Below are 23,312 nucleotides of genomic sequence, written 5' to 3' on the forward strand. Positions count from 1 at the left end.
AGCCGAAGATGGGAGGAGAATGATGTCTATCTGTGCCTCTGGCGACCTCCTGCTATCCAGTCGCGGCTTTCCGCCCTCTGGACACCAGACAGGCTCCCGCAGGCATTTCCACCAGATCCAGGGGCCACTAGCAAGGCACCCTGAGGTCTCCCTGCAGGGTACTGGAATGATGCTGAGGCAGAGAGTTGGCCAGTAAGTGAGTGCCACACACCTTATTTAAATGTCCTTACTGCACTGCCGTTTTTATACTGTACTGAGTTCAATTTGGAAAACGATGTTCCCTGTGCTTTCTAGTAGATAAGATACTGAGATGTCCTGTCAGGAGTATAGCAATTAGGAGACTGGAAGAAGGAAAACCATTCCCCAGCCTCCAAGACGTTCAGCTTTGCAGAGTCTTTTAGACTCTTATCCCACTCAGATTGGGCACTGCAGGGCAGGTGTCTAAAGATATAAAACCGCGGAAGAGCTTGGTCTGCCTCTCGCCTTCTACCTCCCCAGTGTTTATTGAGGGCCCCCCAGTAGTAAGCAGGAGGAGACCCTGTGGCCCCAGCACCAGCCCAGTTGCCTCTAGCCATCCCAGCCTCCTGCTCCACAGCAGTGGCCCAGGGGGATAATGAGTGAGGTGGTCACACAGTTGGAGCTGCTTCTGTGGGAACTTTTTGTGATCACTGGATTAGCTGTGCCCTGTCATTTCAAGATGGCGGAAGCAGATGAGGGCTGCAGCCCTACTGGGTGGTGGGCTCCAGGGCACTGATGCGGGGTGCTCTGAGCCTGTCCTGGCTTTGACTTCCTAAGTACCAACCTCCCCTGGGGTAATCCAAGGGAGGAGACACCACCAGGCCACAAGTGAGCTGGTCGTTTCCTCAAGCTCACTTGGGTCTCCAAGCAGCAATTTCCTCCTGAGGCTTCCCTCTGCCGGCTCCTGGAGGGTCCCCACGCCTCCAGCGGTCACTTCGGTCTTCCTTAGTGTGTGTGTTTGCATCGTTCTCTTGAACAGTGAATGTGCTTGAATATGTATACAGATGCCAAGAGAGGGGTGAGTCCATCACAGCAAATCTGTTTCTGTGTCAAAAGTTGTTTTCCCATCAGTATATTTAGATTATTTGGCTTAATAAACACATTTTTAACCAGAATAAAAAAAAAAAACAAAAACCCACCACTCTGCTTTTGTCTGTATGCAGAAGGGAATTTGAGGGGAAAGAGGTAGGAGGAGAAGAAATGAATTTCTCTTTTCTCTTTGTTTTCTGTGTTAGCAGATGCATTACTTTTCTCAGCCCTCTTTGTAATTTCTTAAATTTCTCATTAGCAATTCAGTAGGAGGGTAAACGATAGGGGCCTATCTACCAGAATTCTTTTTCTGCTTGGGAAAAGAGGGTGTAGGGCAGGACAGCAGCACCTGAGTTAATAGGAGCAAAAGCCAGTGGTTGCCAGCATCAGTATAATCCTGAGACAGTTGGACAGGTATGGCCTCCGGGCTAACATACTTGTTGAGAAGTCAAATCTTTTTACAACAAATAGAAGGATCTGGAAGAAAACTTCCAAATTAACTGTAGATTATATTCTGAATTCAGCCTAAATTACAAAGTGCCAGGTTTTTTTTTTTGTTTGTTTGTTTGTTTTTTTTTTTTTGAGTTGTCGTTACAGTAACAGGATTGCTCCTACTGGGGTTCTTAGACTGCTGCAAGGCTGGTCTGGCCTCTGTGGGTCAATAAACATCTAAAGAGCAGGACTTGACTGGCCTCTGATCGGATGAATCCTCAGAGCATCAGATGTATGGCAAATTACATTCAGAGGAAAAGGAACAAAGCTGTCAAAGCAAAGTAGATTAACCGAAGTAACTTAGGCAAGGCAAGGCAGTTTATATGTGAGCTATAATGTGGGTTTCTAATATTAGAACATCACAGTATTAATCTTTGAACATGTTACTTACATTATTATTCACTAATGTGCTTTGTGTTTCTAATCTCTACAGCAAGCGTTTCGAACCCTTTCAGAATGGTTTGGAACACCTTTTTTATGTTAAGGACTTATTTTTAGTCTCAGTGATAGTTACAGCATTTCAATGAAAAATAACACTTTTAAATGGATTTGTCTAATTAATCATAACAGTATATCTCTTTGTACATAACTATATTTTGGAAGACATTTGTCAGCTCTTACTGAGTACATGGTTAAGGCTACTGGTTAGTCTAATGTGTGTTTTATTTTATTTTAGAGTATAAGCTTCTTAAAATCAGGAACATGCCATTTAGGGGAAAAATCTCTGGGGTTTAAGAGAGTACCATGCATAAATATGTTTTTTATGAATGCCAAGCGATTAAACACAATTCTAAGCTTTATCAAGGGACTGACTGGCAGAAAGTTCCGCCAAATTCTTTGATGTTATTAAAGATTTATTTTTGTACTGAGTTTCATGTTAGAATCAAATCCATGCTTACTGAAGTGGAAATAACTTTTCAAATCTTCGGTTAAAAATTCTGATGTTTGTTTGTGGCATTTACTTTATGTTATATATTAATAGGAGTAAATGAATTAACGGGATTTTTGCAGTGGGCATGGACCTAAAGTATCTTAACATTGTGGAGTACATTAGGAGAAACTTTGGCATTTTATATGTGTAATTTAGTAACTCTGAATACTGTATTTTAAATTAGACATAATTACTGGTCACTCAGATTAATTGATAGCTTGTTTAGACACTCAACTTTGGTGTATGTTTTACCCAGGGCTGGAAAATGAATCAACACAGAATACTGGAGTAGAGAGGATTGGTAGGCATTTGTTGGTGAGCAAGGCCCCTGGATGAGGATTGTGGCTTCAGTGACTAGTACCTGCACCTACCCCTCCTTAAACCCTTTTTTGTTTATCTGTGGAGGAAACATTCATTCAGAATCAGAACCTTTGAGTTTTAGGGTCGGCAGGAGGTAAGGCTGGGGTACAGGATACTCATGTGGAGATAAGCTAGAATAAGCCAAATTTTAAACCCAAATCGTGGTTCAGTGCTGGGAATTCAGTTCCTTTTTCTTCTGGAAATGTATAGACTGTCTGGAACACTTTGGCTTGGCCTACCTGTTGTATAGTGTTTGTTCTGTACCCTTAGTACTCACAGTGAGTCCCAGGCAGGATTTTGTGGGTAAAGTAGTACAGATGTTCTGAGGAGTTACTGTTTGTGCTGTGAGGCCTCACAGAGGCTTAGCTTGTGTTCAGTTAATGTGGCAGCAAATGGAGTCACGTGAGCCCTCAGTAGGCTGCCTCCAGCCAGCCTTCTGGGGCTGAGGGACCTGAGACAGCAGTGTGGGCTAACATTCAGAAGGAACAAAGGCGGATGCTTAGCTTTGAGGTGTGTAGAGTTGACTTGGCTTGCTGCTTCCATCATGCTTGGTCTGTTTACAAAATCTCATAATGAAAACATTTCAGTGTCACGTTAAATTCTTGGGGGGAAAGCCCACTGACTGCAGAGAAGCAGAGCTGTGAGGCTCTGTGTTTCCTGCTTAGAAACCACTTCCCTGGAGGCTTGCGTTTCCTTTGGTTGTGGAGGTGCTGGAACGACAAGCCTCCCAGTTCACTTCTTCCAAAGCACAGTCTCCTCTTTCCATCAGAGAAGATTGGTTTGTTTCTTTGGTTTGGGCAGATAACTTTTAAATTACGTTGTAAAAACTTAAGGTAAAAACCCTTTTCTCCTTTAAAATATAGATTGATAATATGTAAATGTAATTTTATGTACTAATCAGTCACCAAATATACTAGACAGAGAATGAATGGAGTCACTTTAGCTTTTCAAAGGAGTTTTTATAGCCAGTTGCATGCGTTGGAGCTGTCGCTATTGCTCTGTGCCTAGATGGATACTCTGCCCAGAACCGCGAATCGTAGAGTACCACGTGTTTGCTATCTTGAGGTTTAACTAGCTGGGTGTTAAGTTCATACTCTGTGCCATGGCAGTCTGCTCAGTGAGACTGCCATGCAGTGGGACTCAGCATAGCCCCTTTCCTTTAGGAGCCCAGCTGCTAATAGGAACACCGAGAGGTCTTTTGATATTTTCCCTGCAGTGCGATAAGGATTTGGGGTGTTGTGGGAGTGCATCCTGGGGTTGTTTAGTTGAGCAGTGGGGACTCCAGACTGGGGGCAGGTGAAGAAGAGGTGTGTGTTGGGGGTGGGGAGGGGAAGGCATGTGTATGGAGGTACAGTGGTGAGGGGGAGGTGTGGCTTCCCTGCAGGTGATTGCAGTTCCTGGAGTGAGCCTGGGGAGAGGGGTAATGGTGAACCAATGAGGTTGTGGAGGCAGCATACATCAGATCATGAGGAACTGTAGCTGAGAGCACCAAGAAACCATTGAAGAATTTTAGGGGAGTAAAATGATGAGATGTTTGAGAAACATGCTAGGGACAGTGGCAGAATGCATTCGAGGGAATTATGAACATCTATTAGGAGATCGCTGGAATAGCACATGAGGGCAATGCTGGCAGAGACGGGTGCTTCGTGGGACTGTGGAGTCCCTACAACTCCTTGTTTAATGGAGGTAGGGGATGGGAGAGAGGGTGGAGGGCAGGGAGAAGCCTGGTTCCTGGTTTGGCCACGAGGTCGATGGTTTATGAGGCAGGTACTGTGCTGGGACCTACACTGTGGGGAGCAGGTTTGTAGGCATGAGCATGAGGCAGGGTTGGACGTTGAGGGGGGCATGACTATCCTATAGGCATGTGGATGCCTCTTCTTCATGGCACTTCTTTGTTCCAGTGATGGACAGTTTCCTACCTATCAGTCAAAACCCACTATAATAGCCCACCCCACCCCCGCTTTCTTCTCTTCCATGAATGTTTTGTGTTTTTGTTTGTCTGCATCTATTGATGCTGCTTGCTCTGGCTGGAGTGCTGTCTGTTTTCCAGTTTGCCCGGTTTTGGACTACTTCTTCCACACTTCGCACAAATCTTTTATTTGATAGGACATCTTCTCCTATTCTCATCCCTGTGGCCCTGATTTTTCCATACCAAATATCTGTACCACAGAACTGACAACTCATATGTGTTGCTTTCTTTCCCAGACAGGCTAAGGTCAACAAAGGCTCTAGATTACACTTTGTGTATGAGCACCCCCAACTCCATGCAGAGCTAGTCCATGTGCACTGAGAGAGGTTTTCAGATAATTAGTTTATATCACTTCTCTGTGGTTGAGAGCCCCTCTGGCCCCAGTTCCTTATGTAGTAATCAAAAAGATAATAGAGGAAAAGGAGTAGAATTATAGCTTTATTTTCTGAAGCCTTTCACAGAATATGATTTTATTCTGCATTAAAACACATGGGATCATTGAGTTTTTTCTTTTTCTTTTTTCTGAAGAAGAGTAAGAGTGCTAAAATTCGTGAGCAGACTGATACAATGATTGAATAGGGTTTCTTTTAGCAGTCAACCTTCCTGATCTGATGTGTATCAAACCACTTGATATGATGATCAAATTGTAGCAGTTCTGTCCCTCTGGTTTATTTGATACACACTAAATTTCTAAACGACTTTCCTGAGACACTTCGGTAAAGCAAGTCTTTGGGGCAGGGCAGCATCACAGAACCCCATATGTGCATGTGTGTGTGTGTGTGTGTGTGTATGGGTAAGGGGATGTATATATGTAGATAAGGGTGGGGTAACTCCAGTTCCACAATACAGCCTCAGAGGCATCCCTGACAGGCTTTACAGGGACATGCACACAGACAGGTGTGTCTTTATTCTGGCATCAGGCAAACGGGATCAGTTTTCTCTGTGCATAGCTCTGTACTCGTCCCTGGGGATCCAGACATGAACAGCACACCTGGGCACATGGTTTCTTTTTTGGCTTATGAGATTGTAAGAAATAGAGTCCCTTTATAATACTAATACTTTTTGACTATCAAAATATTCCCTTCCATTGGTCTGTGATGCTTTTAAATTAACTTCCATTGCACAATTAATACATAATTAAAACATCCAACCTTAAGAGTTCTACAGATTGTTTCATTTACATTAAAAATGTATGTATTTGTTTAAAAAACTTTTTTTGATATGGTCTTTTTGATTATTTTGGTTTTCTTTTGTATTTTATAAGACATTAAAAACTAGAACTATTTTAAGTTGAAATTTCTTTAACTCCCTTGAATTAATAAAAAAAAAATACTCTTTCTTTGAGGTATGCTGTTATAGGCTGTTGCTTCTAAAATTATGTGAAGGGATAAATTAGCCAGTCCAACAGTTATAACCGTAAAGGTTATAGGTAAAAATTGTAATGCTCTACTATGAAGCCCATCCATATTCTTGTCTGGTCTTGTCTGTGAACATGTCCATATTCTTGATGTAAGTCTTAATTCATTTTATATACATTTTATAAGTGTGGATTGTGATATATTTATGTTAAAAAATATAAGCATTGTATTATGTTTTGATTTTTTTTTTTTTAACATATTAGAAAAAGTGAGGGTTATAACCTTGTATCTTCCCCCCACCCTTTAACATGTTCATAGAGGATCTAGGCTCGTTAAAATGCCTCCTTCCTATGCATCACTTCTAGATGTGTGCACAGCTAAAACCCTTGATGGCACAAACATCGGGCAGCCACGCGCAGCCGCTCCCTGTGCTGAGAGTATAATCCTGCGGGCTCCGCAGAGAAGTGGCCGGCCCGGAGAAGGTGACGTCACCTCCCTTTGCGCATGCGCTTTTGGAGCGAGGGCGGTGCCTGCCAAACTGATGCAGATTTATCACCCTGCTCTTTGCGTGCAGGCGCGCGCGCGAAGTTTCCCCCAAATTAACTAATAAGTAAAATTCGGTAATTACCACCAAGACCCAGTACTAATAGGAAGCTCTAGTTTACTATTTAACCTTCTTTTGCTGGTTGTTTAAAAATACTGGCTTATTTATTAACATTTTTGTTACTGCTGCAACCTGTGTTTTGTTAAGTATGTAGGATTCTTTTTTTTTTTTTCAATCACTTCCCACAGATTATTTTCCCATTTAGTAAACACTAACTCGGAATAGCTGACAGGCCCATGAAACCCCTGAGAATGGGTGAGGAGCACAGTTTGTCTTGTGGGCTTGGCTGCCTTTAAAGGAGGAGACGCAGCCAGTTTAGAACCATATCAGTTCATTTTGTTCAACAGCTCAAATGGTCAAGGAATAACCGTGTTTCTTCTAACAGTTTTTACTGGAAAACTCATTTGACTAGTTTAATTTGAAGATTATGTAAAATTTGAGATTACTAGTATCTGCCAGTAGTCCTGGGAGAAATACAGGATTAAAAAAATAATAAAACCTATGTTTTACTTAAAAAATTTTAAAATTTGATTCATGGTTTCACTCATTTGATTCATCTTTCTGCCGATTATGTAAAAATACCATTTTAAACATAATATGCTATATAAAAGCTTTTGCTCATTGTGAAAATATTTCTAGGGTGCTTTTTATTATAAATAAATCGGAGAGGGGCTTGTTGTTCCTGGACTATTTGTTACTGTTGTCTTAAATTTAATGCCACAGAAGTGACCAAGTGAGTGAGCATTCTGGTCATCAGTGACTAGCTTAGAAAGGTATTTGTCTCAGTGCAGCATCTCTTTGCAGGGTTTCAGGATGAAAGATGAGTAATTGATTTGGTCAGTGAGGTATTAGATAGTTGAAGTTCCCGACTCTTGAGTCAGTGGAAAGATATTTCACTGTTGAATGATAACTTGCAGAATATTTCTTGTTAGGGCAGAGAGATTAATTTTCCATCTTATGAATATAAATCATACTATGATTGAAGGCTAAACTATACCTAACATTTCACAAAACAAAAATAGAAAGTACTAAGGAGTTTTGGGGTTCTTGGGTAGGGGTCAGGGGCGAGATGCTGTAGCAATATATTTATTTGTTGGTTGAGTTTATTCATTGATTGATTGATTCGTTCATCCATCCATCTTTTTCTTTTTCTTTTTTTGGAGACAAAGTCTCACTCTGTTGTCCAGGTATGCAGTGGCATGATCTTGGCTGACTGCACCCTCCGCCTCCTGGGTCCAAGTGATTCTTCTTTCTCAGCCTCCCTAGTAGTTGGGACTACAGGTGTGCGCCACAGCTCCTGGCTAATATTTTTTCATATTTTAGTAGAGATGGGGTTTCACCATTCTTCCCAGGCTGGCCTCAAATTCCTGAGTTCAGGCAATCTGCCTGCCTCGGCGGCCCCCTTCATCCATCTTTCTACCCAGCCATCCCACATCTGGTGAATGCCCTTTGCCTGGCCCTATCTTAGGTATGTAGGATACAGCAGGGAGCAAAACAGACATGTCCTCTGGCAAATTGGCTGATCTAGAGAAAAAGAGGCAACTATTCACTTGATGAACAGTATAATGTTTATTATTAAGGAATAGAAGTGATGTGGGGGGCAGATTTAACATTTATGCTCACACTGACATGCTATCGAACCAAATAGTAATTTGAAAGGTGGTAACAGAATTTTGGCAAGTAGTATGCTGAAACTTGTGGTTATTTTAAAATGAGTATATTAAAATCTCTAAACATTCCAATTTGTTTTAGGGAAAGGCAGTTTTTGTGTGTTGGCTTGAAACCAGAAAGAAAATCATCAAGCACCACCTATATATTTATATTTAGTTAACAACTATAAAATCTGATTTTTTTACCTAAGCCTGTTTTCCTCAGTAGCATTCAACAAGTATTAGTGTAAACATTCTGAACATAGTCATTGTAGCCTTGGTTCAGAAGTGTATTTGTTGCCTGTCTTTAAGGACTCCCCTGGGAAACATCTTCTGCACCTAGAGATAAGCCTCGACTGACTCCATTCTTGCTGTTTCACTGTTTGCTGAAGCTAGCTTTTCATTAGAGTCCATAATGGTTGCTGTATTCCAGATAGCAGCAAAATATGCCTCAAATTGTGACGGAATCCAGTCTCTTTTCTGCACAGTTTAGTATGAGCTCTATATAACTTAAAAATTATATAATTCAAAAAATGGGTACAACTAAATGTCCCCCGATTTGGGCCACTTACCATCTGGTTATCTGCTCTCAAGTTGCTCTTCTTTGTCTAGGGTTTCTGTTAATCCTAATTTTACCCAATTTTTCTTTGTGGCATCCCCTTCCATCCATTTAAGTAGCATTGACAAACCCCCCTGGTGGCACTGAGAAGTAGAAATGTTGCTGATGTCTGGTCTTTGGTACAAAGATAAGGTCTGGGATCCCATCAGGGCCTCTCTGCCGTGGTATTTGCTGTTCCTGAACCTCTCTGTGATGGTGAGAAGTGTGTGCTTCCAGGGGGCGGCCACCGAGGGCAGCCTATATTTGCTGCTGTTCAGTAAGTTTGGGAACCACAGTTAGATCCTTTAATGCATGAATGAAGAAAGCATTAGGAGTTGAGTCTTATCTGCTGTGTAATCTAGACTCTGTGGAATAGCACAGAAGCCATTTATTTTTAATTTTTTAGAACGTTTTTATAGTCCTACACTGTTTTCCTAAATAGCTCTTCAGGGCATGGAACACAGCCTGCCTTTTTGATCTGAGGAACTTTCATGGTTGGGTTCTTCCTGCTTTTTATTGAAAGTTACATACGATATATTTAATCTGGTTTTAGTATTTATACATGCTTCCTGAGTCCTTTGCTTATTGGGTGTTTTTTTTTAAAAAAAAAAGGAAATGAGATCTAAAATAATACCTAAGTGACCAGTCACCACAGTAACCACAAACTCAAGTTTCTTTGTGTGGTTAGTTTTATATTTCTGCCCTTTTTATATTTTCTTTTCTGTTTTCAAAGTATTAATTGATGGTTTAAATAAAATTAACATCTTTTTCAGTGACGGTCTACAAAAATATAGTTAAACTGGTTAGAATTTATATTCTGGTCTATGCGTGGGCATGTACCTACATCGCAATAAAAAGTGAAGCACCTTTTCACATCAGTTTCTCATTAATTCATGTGCTTTTCTTCCTCTAGAAAGACTGAGTCTTCCTTAATTTGGGGGGAAACTGAGGGACCCATAGGTTAACATAACTAGAGCTCTGAGAAATGAAAGGCCACATGGGAGTGAGTGCGTGACTCATAGTGGGACATAGGAAATTGAGACATTCATTGAGTTCTGTTTTCTGCACCCTGCTTTCAAATCAATATGCTGTTCCTCCTGTGAGGTGGCCTGGAATATGGCAGCCCTCACTTCCATCTTCCACTCCATTGTGGGTATCAGTAAATAGGTGTGATTCAGAAAGTTAGCAGTAATTGTCAAAAATGCTTTGGAATGATGACTCAAGTCACACAGCTCTCTATTGGTATATCAGCATTGGGATCAGGACATTCTTCTTGGTGATGGCTGTGTGACTCACAAGTGGGGCTCTGTCTCTCTAGTGTAGGAGCCAGGGCTGCAGTTGGTGGTGACATTTCTCTGAGGGCTGTGCTGTGTCCTGGCCATGACGTGTGGGTGTGGACGTGGGAATGATAGAAGGCATGCGTTTTCTCATCTGAGCAACAGAAGGGGAATCCTCCCTTCAAATACCTGTAGATAGGGATCTACAGCTGTTGCTTACTCCTTCCTAGTATTTGTCTATCATGTGATCTGTCTCCTCCTCATTTGCCCGGGTCCCATGGCACTTGGTGCTGCCTATGAACATTTCATAATCTGCCTTGTTTTATAGGTGTTTGTCAGCTTGTCTCTTTGAGGGTCTCTGAGGAGCCTTAGTCCTCTTTGCCTTGCAGTTGCCCCAGTGCCATCTGTGTCCACGGCAGCCACAGCAGATGAAGTCAGTCTTCGTAGACACATTCAGTGAGTTACAGTGACTGGCAGTGAATTGCTGACTAGATTGCATCCATTCAAGAGTTTTGAAGGAACCTGAGGATGAAATTGCAGAACTCTTGGCTCAGATGTTTTGCCTTTTATAAATAGCCACTGTTTTCAAAGCTTGGTGGGTTGCCAGCACAAAGCATGGTGCATTGGAAAGGAAAATGGCCTGGTGCTGTGGAGGCCCCAGCTCGGTCAAATCTACCCATAAATGGCCGAATAGTTCCACGCAGCCTTCCTAGGACCTCATGGTCCTCAGCCGGATGTGTTGGCTGTGAAATCTGTGGTGGTTGTCAGTGTCATAGTTAAGTCTCATTAAACTGGGTTCATTATACATGTGGATGTATTCTATGGACAGGAGCGATTTACATTAAGAAATCAGATCACACCACTGATTTATTCATTCTTTGTTTCTATGAGTGATAACGTTGTAGAGACTGAATTCTGCTATATTCCTCTCGAAGATGTTGACTTTGTTGCCGCTTGTTTGCCTGCTGTAGCAGGCATGTAATTTGGCCTGACCCACACTACATATTCTCTGTGTTTGCAGTGGGCAGCAACTCAAATTTTGATAGATCTTTAATCCTTAGCAGGGCTGCTTGGAATTCACCTGGTTTTTGTTTTAAAAGCTCCACATTGCTTAGATGGGGCCCTGCCCTCAGGCTAACAGCCCTAATGATGGGATGTGTACCCAGGGTCATTTCCTTTTCAAGGTGTCTCTCTCAGCTTTTGTCTTTCTCTAGTGGCTGGAGAGAGTCGTTTTTTATAAATGTTCCCTGTAGCAGGGCTTGCCCCGAGTTGCTGCTCAGGACACCAAAAGTGAAATGTTCACTCCTTCACTTCAGTACTTTCCTTGCCTTCTAATTCCAAGTCTACATCTTGCTGTAGTTGTATTACCATGCTAGCATTTGCGATGCTTTTCTTGTACTATTTTGGCAAAAACAAACACAAACGGGGATGGGGAAGTGGTGTTTTGTTTTTCCCTAGAGATTGTTCTGCTAACAATGTTAGTTACTAGTTTTGGTAGGCATCCCTGAACCTAGATTACCTCTGTTAGAGATCACCGAGAGAGATAGCCAGTTATTGTGATGAGTATGGACATTTTGGACCCCAAATTCCCACGTAGACATTCACCCTGGTGAGCTGGGCTAGATATTTTTGGGCTGCAAAAATTCCTTTTGCTTAGATGGATTTTGGCCTAAATTGCGTATTGCATGCTCCTCTTCTATAATATTCCCACTGGGCCTTCTAAGATATTGGGAGTAGGGGCAGAGTTGGTTTTTAGTGAGGGGAGGGGCCTTGGCCACCTCTGAAGCTGGAGTAGCACTGGGCCGTATGACCACATTAGCCATTGACATTCCTCCAGGGGGCATGACCCAGAAAGCCTGGAAGGAGAGAGCCAGGCCCCAGCTATTTATAATCCCCTCTCTCTGCCTTGCCACTGGGTATTTTTAACCAGACCCTGAAGTATGACAGAATGAGGCATTGAGCTCCCCCTAGAGGTTTTAGGATGTCACAAGCAGCCATTTTTATAAAGCAGTGTTGCTGTTTTCTTTGCACCAGCAAAGATTTATGTACATTAGTCTACATAAAAATTAAGATTTGGTAAGTAATCTGGACTGATTTCATATCCTGTCTCCTTTTGGGACCAAATTGTTAATTGCTAGAAATGACCGAGAGCGAGCCTTTTGGGGACATGAACCTCTGGGTCTGTGTGCAAATCATTATTCAACATTAAAATAGAAGATAGTTTTGTGATCACAGACATGGAATTTAAATGTTGTCCTATGATCATGTTTCTTAAGTTGATTTAATGGATGTGGATAAAGCTGCTGTGTTGGCACTGGATAGATTGGTTAAGGAATTAACTGTCACTCTAGCAACCCAGTAATTTTATTTTCTCCTGTATTTCAGGGTTTCGAAAAAACGATGAAATGAAAGCTATGGATGTTTTGCCAATTTTGAAGGAAAAAGTTGCATACCTTTCAGGTAAAGTTTAACTTTCAACTCTGCTTTATCCAACTGCTCTGACACAATTTCAGAGTCTGACATAATAAATGAACTCACCTGCCACAACATATAAAAACATTGGCATTTCTATGAATTTTGAACTGCTTTTTTCTTGTAGCACTGTTCCTGAGAAACTAGTACCCAAAGCATTTTCTTCCAGCTAGGAGGCACATGATAAGTCAGTTAGTGTTGGTGATGAAAATACTTTTGTTTCTGCCATTCAACAAAAATTCGGCTGTTCTGCCCCAATCAGTTAAGTAAAAAAACTGATTTTAAAAATCCGATCATTTCAACAAAGGTAGTGGGAATGTGGTGGTATGTAGATGGGTCCTGAATTTCTCACTTTTGTTTCTTGTACTCTGTACCTGCCTCTGTTGCCTTGTCTTTTGGGAGGCAAGGACGCCTGCTTCTCCTTGAGATCTGCTCCTTTGTGGCTCTCTGGTCATGGAGTAACTAGGACCCATGTCGTGGATGATGAAGCCCTGGTGATTTTACCAGCTGAGTCCGTTTCCCTGTAGACCCAGTCTTTGAGGCCCTGGCCCGCCCACAGACAGACTCTGGGCCAGTCCCTTGGGCTTGGGGGCACCTAACTGCCCTCTCTTCTGCACATAGATAGTCAGCGTTAGGCCTTTTCGGACTGTCTTCTTGGGACCTTCCTCCCACATAAACAGAGCAGACCTTGGGTATTATACCTTTTGGGCACCAGTTCACCTGTTACCAAATAAAGATTTGCAAGATTTTTCTGCTCTATCAGGAAGTACATCTGTAGATTGTGGTCATGTGCTTTTAGATGAATTTCCCTTAAGAATTTTTATCTTTCTCAAATAGGCATTCTGTGCTGATCTATGTATCCTCTTGAACACATGTCATTTTTAATTTATAACACTGCTAGCTGCTTTTGTAAGTTTTTTGTGTCCTTTGGACATGTGATATTGCTGTATATTTAAGATGGAGCTTCCTATGGTGTTTTTGCTAATCTTGTTTTGCTTCATGTTCAGTAATATTTCTTGGCCCCTGTTAATATGGTTTGATTTTGTGGGAGTAAATCTAATTCATTACGTATTTGGAAGGTTCACAGAAGAGTGTAAGAAGTTCATGAAAAGAAGGTGCTTTAAATTGTTGGAAATACATGGTGAAAAACAAATACTGGCTTACAGTACACTGAGTTTTAAAAGTAGCATTTATTTGCTCTTCTCTAATCATTTGCTGACAAACTGCATTGTAAGGACTCATGTCAGCTTTGTGAACCCCTGATTTTGTAGTTTACAAACAGAATAATTGAAAGACTCTACTTACAAAAATTAGAGGTATCTGTAAGGAAGGCCTAAAGCCGAGTCCATGTGTTTATCAGTTTTTTATTTTTAAAGTCTGGGTCTGTGATAACAGCACCTGCTCCCCCGACCCGTCTTGTGTTTCTGAACGTTTTGTTCCATTTTCTTCTTTCATTAGCACGTGGAGATGGACATGTGAAGAAAGGTGGAAGGTTAAGATTGGTGGGTTTTATCTGTATTCATGCTTTTATTAGGCAGTTAATACAGAATATATTATCAGCTGACATTTTTATATAGTTTACAGTCAACACTAAAACTGTTTACCTTTTAACTAATCAAAGAAACAAAATCGACAGTCTTTCAGAGTTTGTCTTAAATGTTTAATAAAACCTTAAATTCTTCAGGGTTACATAAAGTTGGATATCTTTGGTGGGGTGGGAAGTTTTGCTTTTACCACAGATTAGTAGGAACTGTTTAAAATATTAGCGATGGTAGAGCTTCCAGCAGTGTTAGCAAAATGACATTAGTAGGTGTCACCTCACTTTTACAGTATTCCTAATTTATGACCAGAACTGGCAAAGCTGATTAGCATGAGCTCATTGCTCTTGTTTTAGGCTTATTATCTCCTTTAGGAAGGGAGAAAAACAGTAAAATTAAGTAGAAATTGACTACTTGTGTTGTATTACAGTTTTTGAAAATTACAAAGAATGAGTAAACTTTACAAAATAAAATTTATCTCTAACTCATTTTTTTGTTTCTTTTTTATTGAAATCTAATTCACATACTCTAAAATCCACCTTTTTAAAACGTGTGATTCAGTGGATTTGAGTGTATCACCAGGTTGTGCAACCATTACCATTAATTCCAGGACCTTTTCATCACCTCCCAAGAACGCCATATCCACCCCCCAAGCCCCCAGCACTGGCAATCACTAATCTACTTTCTGCCCTGACCCCATTTTACAAAATTTTAGGGAATATTATGATACTTTTGTAAAAGCTCTCCATGTGAATGGCTTTTAGTAGTTAAATCTAAGTAAAATGGCAGGGGCTTTGTAAAAGTAGGCCAAAAGATGAGTGATTTAATTTAAAAGATACTTATTAGGTCAAGATCTCTAAGAACCCAGTGATAATTTCTTGAACTTGAATATTTCCGATCCTTAGTGTCTAGGTCTTCTAAAAAGTAATGCTGATTGCACTTAAGTAAGATAGAACGTACTACTTCCTTCATTTAGGATGAACGCAGTGAGGTTAAATGTCTTACCTAACTTGGTGTTTGAAGTCAGAGGACAGTGCTGTGGTTTGATGGATCACCTCCAAAATTCAGATGTTGCCAATGTGATGCTATTAAGAGGTGGGACCTTTAAGGGGCAATTAGGCCATGAGGGCTCCTCCCTTGTGTGGGATTAAGGCCCCTGTAAAGAGGCTTTACCCTTGCCCTTCAGCCATGTGAGGAAGCAGCATTCCTCTTCTGCCCGTGGAGGATGCAGCCCTCACAAGACTACCAAACCTTGTAAAAATGCCCCGTAGTTTATATTTAATGGAGTTTGCGTCTAATGGCATCTTACATATAATGTCAACTATTAGTGTGGTTCCTATGCCACTAGGGTTTGAGCCTTAGAAAATTTCACAGACAACCACCAGAATTAAGAACACATTCTTTTTTAACTGTTCATTATGGAACATTTTAACATCAAAGGAAAGAAAATAGTATAATGAATTTGCACGAATTCATAGCCCACTTCAGCAACTTGCTTCATCTGTATTTCCACTTACTCTTCTCTTCACTCTGGATAATTTTGAAGTAAATTCTAGATACTATTTTATTTATAAGTATTTAGTATTTATCTCTTAAACGTGAGTGTTATAAAAAACCCCTGCAATACCAATAACAGACCTAAAAATTGAATGGTAATTATTTCATATCCCCCAAAAAACCCAGTGGGTATTCAAATTTTTATGCTTGTCTCATATGCATTGCAGCTGGTTGAGATGCCTGGTAAGGCTCTTTTAACCTGTAGGCTCTTTGTGTCTTACCTCCTGATGTTTTAGGAAGCGAGGAATCCAGGTGTCTTCCTGTGGATTTTCCTGTAGTGTAGATTTTGCTGGCTGTGTCACTGGGTGGTCATTTAACATGTTCACTTCCCCCGTGTTTCTTGCAGACTAGGAGTTAGGTCTTGAGGCTTGATTAGACTGAGCTTTGATCTGGCAGGGAAGGGGGCAAAAATACTTAATGGGTGTGATTGTTTAGTTTCATAGGGAGTTTTATTAGGAGAGTGTTGTCTCGTTTTTATGGTGTTCATTGATGATTATTGCTTAGATCTAGTATTTAAGAGTTACAAGATAGTGATATTCTACTTATGTTGTTTCTTTTTCATTTATTAACTTGGATATCCTGTAAAGAGAGATGTCCCATCACCAATTACTTGATTGTCCTGAGAAAGAGTTCATACAGGAGAAGTAGGATAAGTGATTGGTTCTTGTCCGTAACCAGTTTTCAGGCTATTGAAAAAGGACCATTGTTTGTTTGTTTGTTTGTTTTTTCCCCCGATAAAGACATTTCAAATGCATGATTTTAAATATATATGATGTTTTGATTCATTGCACATTTTCTGTCTTACGAAGTTAAAATTGTCCCATCTTTGGCCAATGGGAACCTTTTCAAATTGGCTCTTAAGTTTTGTTTGCTGATGTGACAAGATGTTTCAGGACCATCTTGTATAATTCCTGCCTCAGATCTGGAATCAGCCATTTCTCTGAAGAGCCCTGGTTCCTTTTAGTGCGAAACAATACGGGTTGCTGGGGATATCCACTGGGTTTGTTGTTGTTTCTATGTGTCTTTAGTGGACAAATCTGGGGGAAAACACACACACACATTTTAATGAGAAATGATATCATGACTTTATATTAAAATTCATAGTTCAAATTTAGGATTATAGATACTTCATTTTACTTTTTCAATTGTATATTTGTGGATATCCATTTCATTAATCTAAAAATGTTAGCTTTTTCTTATGTGGACACAATTACTTACTTTGTAATGCTAATGGTATTAGCACAGTGTATGACTACCAAATGCAATTTAGTATTTTTCTTGTTGTCTTGAGGATGTATGCCATTAGAAATCTACAGATCTATTACTGTATTTTAAGGTCACACGAGACACTTCCTTTCCATGTGGATATGCCATCAGCTTGAAACCTGGAATCATTTTATTTTGCTTTACATTTGTAAGACTTAAAAACCCCAACTTGCTTCAGTTTTGAGTAAAACTTAGCATAATTACACAGTAATAACTAAAAAATAGTTAAAAGTTAAGGTATGGTTAAAAAAAAAATCTAGTTTTTGTGTTTGCCTTCTCCACCCTGTGCCTCCCTTATAGGAAAACTTTAAGTTTTTGGTTTAATCCTTATGCTTTTAAAATATGAGCAATTCTATTGTTCTTCCCATCTGTTTTCATCTTCTTCTCCCCGAGATAAACAGAAACGTAATATGCCTCATTTCCTATTCTTTGCTTGTTTTATTTCAAAGAATATTCTGGAGATCAGTATATAGCAACACATAATAGAATTCTCATTGCTTTTTACAGTTGTGTATTACTGTGTTTTTTTGTGTGTAGCAGAGTAATACACAAATATATGTATACCAGAGTAAAACGCAACTCTCTCTCTCTGTGTGTGTGTGTATATATATGTCTATATATATGTGTTTATATATATATGTGTGTCTATATCTATGTATATGTGTTATATATATACATGTATGTCTATATATGTGTGTGTATATATATATATATATATATATAGTTAATTCAGTCAGATGCCCATTGATGGACCTTTTTTTTTTTCTTTTAGAATAGCTTTTTGGGGTGCAGTGAACATTCACTCTTATCAAGTTGGGGGTATTGACAGGAATGTGGGATTTGATGCCTTAAGGTTTGCTGGTGCCTTAGTTCTTCATGGTCCAGTTTTGCAGAGTACTGCGTTTCCCCAGAAGAGAAGGGGAACCTTCCATTCGTCTTGGATATCTTGTTAGAATCCTAGCATAGTGGGAGCTGGCAGGGACTGACTGAGAGGGCAGGAACTGGCGGGACTTTTCATGCAGGCTGCTGAGTCTTCTCAGCTTTCAGTAGAAATACTCCATGAGCCAATTCCTAGTTCTCAGGACCAGGCAGCAAGAGATGAGCCTAGAAGGTGCAGGGCTGGCGAGGTGCTCGCCTTGGCTGCTGTTAGAGCAGGAGCCCAGTGGGCATCCTTTTAACAGAGTTGTATTATTTTATGGCACACTTAATAGACATTAGCCATCATTTCTGTCTTCTACAAACTATGTCTTTCAGAGATTTCCTTGGCAAAGGCTGCTTTTTATTGTCAGTGTGAGTTAGACTGTTCCTTGGGAGTTGGGAGTGGGAGGTTGGACAGCGGCGAAAGAATAGTTTCAATTGAAACAAGGGCTATGGAGAGAAAGATACAGTTGGTTCGTTGAAATTTACATTTTACTCCTCAAAGCAAGCATGGCTTTCATGCATGTTCTTTCTAAATAAGTGAAAGGTGAGCTTCTAATTCATTTAAAGAGAAAGAGGTGATTGTGAATCTAGCTGTTTCTGTGGTCATCCTGGGCCACATTGCTCAAGAGACCAAGTCTCCTGGAGTTTTAAGAAGAGGGAAATGAGGTCTCAGGGTTTAAGGAAATAAGTGTCACACAGACATGTGTAGCTGTAGTGTAGGACCCTTTCAGCCTTCTTTCTATTATTAAAATAAACCTCAGTTCCCTTAGCATCCGTAGGATATCCGTCAGGCATTTCTGCTAACTAATACCTGATAGGAGGTATTTTTAGTTAATATTGTGTGGAATATGGAAAAATAATCCATTCAGCAAATGTTTGTTGGGTGCCAGTCTCACTGGACATGGAGAGCATTGTGTATTCTTAAATGAGCGAATGAAACAAAGATGCCTGCCCTCATGGAGCTTATGTTCCAGTGGAGGAGACAAATAGACAAAAAGAATATGTAAATTGTATCATTTCCTAGAAGGTAAGAAGTGCCTTAGAGAAGTAAGATTGGGTATAGGAGAGGATGCAGGTTTATGTGAACTGAAAGTAAAACAACGATCATTATAAACAAAAACTGTTTTTTGGTGTTTTTTTTTGTTTGTGTGGTGTTTTTTTTGTTTGTGTGGTTTTTTTGTGTGTGTGTTTTTTTTTTTTTTTTTTTGCTTTTTGACTAAGGCAGCATTTGGATAAGCAGATAATCAATGAGCTGTTGTTTGGTTACAGACATGAAAAACTTCCATTTCATTGTAGAAACTAAGGCACTGATTTCCTATCTATAAAATGAGGCTGACATCTGTCCCGCCTGCCTCACCATGTGGCTTAGAGTTGATAACACACACATATGGGTGTATCTAATAGGTGAAGTTTTTATGAACTGCAGTGCTGTTATTTTTACTAGTTTAGGAACAGGAACAGAACTTTGCATTTGTGACTTTTCTGCTTTATACCCAGATGCTATTTTCATTTGGGTACTTCCTGTGATTTTGGAAACCAACCTAAATCTTGGGGAATAGAATTAAACAGACACCTGTGTAGCTGATTTTAAGCTCTTGAGGTTTAGTGACCATGTTCCTCTGAAGTATACTTCATCCTTTCTAAGATTTTTTCTTCATACCTCCCTGAGGAGGAGTCAGCAGAAAGTGATCATTAACTGTGTTACACCATCTATTGGAAGGTGCACCCTTAGCAGGGAGATTAGCATGTGAAAAGATTCTTACTTCATAAATGATTTTTGATAAAATTGTAAAAATATCCCAGTGAATTTTCTGAAGTTCTTTTCTAGGAAAAGGGAAAGTGAAAATTTTTCCTCTATCTTAGAATTCAGGTTCAGGTGTCTATATGCTTTTTTTAGGACATGACTCAGCAACTAAGCGGATGAACTTGCTATCAAGTCTTAGGATACTGCTCGCTAGTGCTACCAGCCTGGGAGAAATCTTTGTAGTTGAAAGTTGGAAAAGTGTAGTAAAGGCTGTCAAAACTTCTGCACAGAGCTGCCTTTGGTTCTCACGTCTGGGGTGATCAGAATGGCCATGCGCATTGTGCACACCTACTGACTTCCCATGCAACTTTCTTAGATTGGCAGATTGTGGATTCTACTTCTCACACCTGTGGTGGAGCATGCCTTGATTGACTTGTGAGCTACGGTGACCCAGGAGGGAGGAGAGTGTAATGTGGGTCCCTATGGAATCAAACATTATGCTGCTTTTCAAACACATTTTAAAAATTCAGAATTGTGGTCTAGAAAAAACGTTAGATGCTAGCTTTCTCTTTAGCAAAAGTGAGGGGAATGTTTTAATTTAAATAATATGTACTGTATTTTTAATAATTCAAATTTCTATAATATGTGTTGATCTATGATAATTTCAATCAAGGAGGTTGACTCTTTTGAAAAGAATGAAAGGTATTGGGAAATGAAAAATATTGAAGTTGTTAATCTGTCTTATCTTGGGGATAAGAGGTATTCCAAAAAATTAGAGCCATTGGTATTACCCTAAAAATCATATCAGATGTTTTAGAAGATCACTTGATAATGAGCAGTACTGCTTCTCACTTTTAATAGTACTTTGCATTCATAAATGTTAGCCCCCACAAAGGACCAGGAACCCGTTATTTAGTTATCCCTATGACATTTTTACTACTAGAAAAGAACTAAAGCCAGTAGTTCGAAAGATCATACAATTTTTTTTTTGTCGGGGTGAAGACCTAGCGATGACAGTGTTGCATAGTTCCTTCGTCTTTATTTAAGCTTTTGGAGCCTCAGTATCTCTATAAGACTGGAATGATAAAACCTCTTAACAGAGTCATTGTAAAATCACATCAGAAAGTGTATGTAGAGCACGTGATACCCTACCTGGATCTGTTGTTACCTATGATTGTTGTTCCCATATAATACCTAAATTACTGGATTTAGAAATAATTTAAGGCTTTTCTAGATTACAAGACTGAACAATACATGTGGATTGCTTTAAGTATTCCCAATCAAAATGAAGCTTCATTATTATTTAGAATGAGTACATAATTCCTATGAAGTGATGAAAACCATATTGGTAAAATATGTTTTTAAAATACCATCATCTTCTGCTGTATGTTTTTTGGCTTTTCTAAAAGGAAAGAATCTTCTGGTTTTTTTTTTTTTTTTTGCTTTCTTTCTTTCTAATTTTAGATTATGATTTTTGATGCATAGAAAATAATGAAGAGTTTTGTATTGTGACTTGAATTTTGAGGTCTCCCGAAGAGAGATCATCAGAGTTCTAAAACTAAATGAAGGATCCACTTGAGAAGGCTAAATTTTTTCTCTATTTTCCTGACAACCCCGATGGAAGTAATAAAATAAATGTGACAGTTTTACCACAAGCGTTTAGTAATACCAAGCTGACTTCATTAGGATTGTATATGTTAACAAGAAATCGTTCTGCCTGCCTGTCTGTCAAAGTCACATACTCTGAGATTTGTACTCTTAGTGTGTGATAGAATTTTTCTAAAATCCTTAAGCTAATTAGCTTTAAAATTCTCATGTGGTTCTCTCACATGCATGTGTGTGGTTCCGTGTGAGAGATTGGCAAAGCTGGACCAGTGAGGGTCAGGTGCCATCCATCCCAGATTATAAAGTCGTCATCAGCATAGCTTGGAGAATGTTCCTTTCGCTTTCCTTTCAAGACTTAGACCCATCTTGTTGATAGGAAAGAAAGAGCTTTGAATGCAGGGCAATGGGGCAGAATGTGGGGGAGACTGACATAGAGGGCAGCTGTGAGGGAGGTGGTTGTCTGAGGTGAGTGAAACACATGGACGTGACAACTTTTCATTCTGTCCAAAACATAAACACTGAAGAAAGGAGTTTTTCCCAAAAAAGACAAGGCCATATGTAGTACCTTCCATGTGGCCTGCAGAGCTCCGACATTTTCTCCCAGATCCCTGAAGGGATGCCCTATCCTCACTGTGCCTCAGGTGAAACAAGGACTCCTGCCCTGTGCAAATTTGTGGAGTTGCTTCAGGAATAATTTTGACAGAGTGAATGGATGATAACATAGGATGTGTCTTATCTTGTTTCTGTCTAAGTGTATTCCTAATGTTTGTTTTTCAGGTGGTAGAGATAAACGTGGAGGTCCCATTTTAACGTTTCCAGCCCGTAGCAATCATGACAGAATACGACAGGAGGATCTCAGGAGACTCATTTCCTATCTGGCCTGTATTCCCAGGTTAGTTCTATGTGGCTTGTGCTTGTCACTGATGTCACATTTACAAGAGATGTGGTGCTATACTCGTTAGAAATCAGCTAAGTGGTAGCCTGAATTCCAGGGCAAGTAGTATAAAACAAAAATCATTATCTTTCTCCTTATTACCATTTTGTGACCGTTATTGTCTAGTGTAAAACACTTTGGGGAGCAGGGACATGAAGGTAGGTAAGAGCTTTGTGTGTTGACAGTGGATCGGGATACTCAGCTGGGATTTCAGGATGCGGTGCCTGAGGTAGAAAGCCATCGTTGATGATTCTAATACTGTGACACAGAGGCCTGGGTGATCACAGTTGGGTGCTGCTTTTGATAATGCATTTCTGCCTTCTTGGCAAACATTAGTTCTTTAAAAATAGTCTGTTGATATGTAACATGAAGTTTGTGGGGCATTAAAAATCCTTATTATCTATATATTGGGCGTAGATCTGGGAATCTGTATCAAAATTGAGACTGCATTGGTAATGGGAATTTTTAGCATAGGTGCCAAAGAACACCAAGAACAAGCAATGTTGTGTTTTCTGAAGAGTCCGCAAGTGGGGAGTTGTGAGTTACTAGGAGCTGGCCTGTGTGTATACTTGAGGAATTTAGAATGTTTCTGCTCTGGGAATGTATTACTTGAGTTTTATTTGTAGATCTAGCTGACAACTGGTGGAGGAAATTTCCTGCCTATATTAATGTATTAGTTCTTTCTCACACTGCTATTAAGAAATGTTTGGGACTGGGTAATTTATAAAGAAGAGAGGTTTAATTGGTTTAATGGCTAGGGAGGCCTCAGGAAACTTACCTTCATGGCAGAAGGCAAAGGGGAAGCAGGCACATCCTCATATGGTTGGAGCAGGAGGAAGAGGGTGGAGGTAGGCAGTCAGGTGCCACACACTTTTAAACAACCAGTTCTCATGAGAACTCCATCGGGGACAGCACTAGGGGGATGGTACTAAACCATTAGAACCCCTCCGCTCCGCCCTGTGATCCAATTACCTCCCACCAGGCCCACCT

The 23,312-nt window shown here is 40.1% G+C and overlaps 1 protein-coding gene across 5 annotated transcripts in view; it reads left to right on the plus strand.

The window, feature by feature from the left end:
- TRIO (trio Rho guanine nucleotide exchange factor) overlaps positions 1–23,312 on the plus strand; it is a 362,171-nt gene that overhangs the window by 113,255 nt on the left and 225,604 nt on the right. For all 5 annotated transcript variants that reach the window (XR_009210507.1, XM_032135420.2, XM_032135421.2 and 2 more), the window contains exons 2-3: positions 12,671–12,745; positions 22,166–22,280. Coding sequence is in view for 4 of the 5 variants with exons in the window: in XM_032135420.2 (XP_031991311.1) it covers positions 12,691–12,745; positions 22,166–22,280 (170 nt within the window). In the remaining variant the exon portion in view is untranslated. The remainder of the gene's footprint in view (positions 1–12,670; positions 12,746–22,165; positions 22,281–23,312) is intronic.

This window comes from Hylobates moloch, unplaced genomic scaffold, assembly GCF_009828535.3.
Source record: "Hylobates moloch isolate HMO894 unplaced genomic scaffold, HMol_V3 SCAFFOLD_17, whole genome shotgun sequence".
NCBI lineage: Eukaryota > Metazoa > Chordata > Mammalia > Primates > Hylobatidae > Hylobates > Hylobates moloch.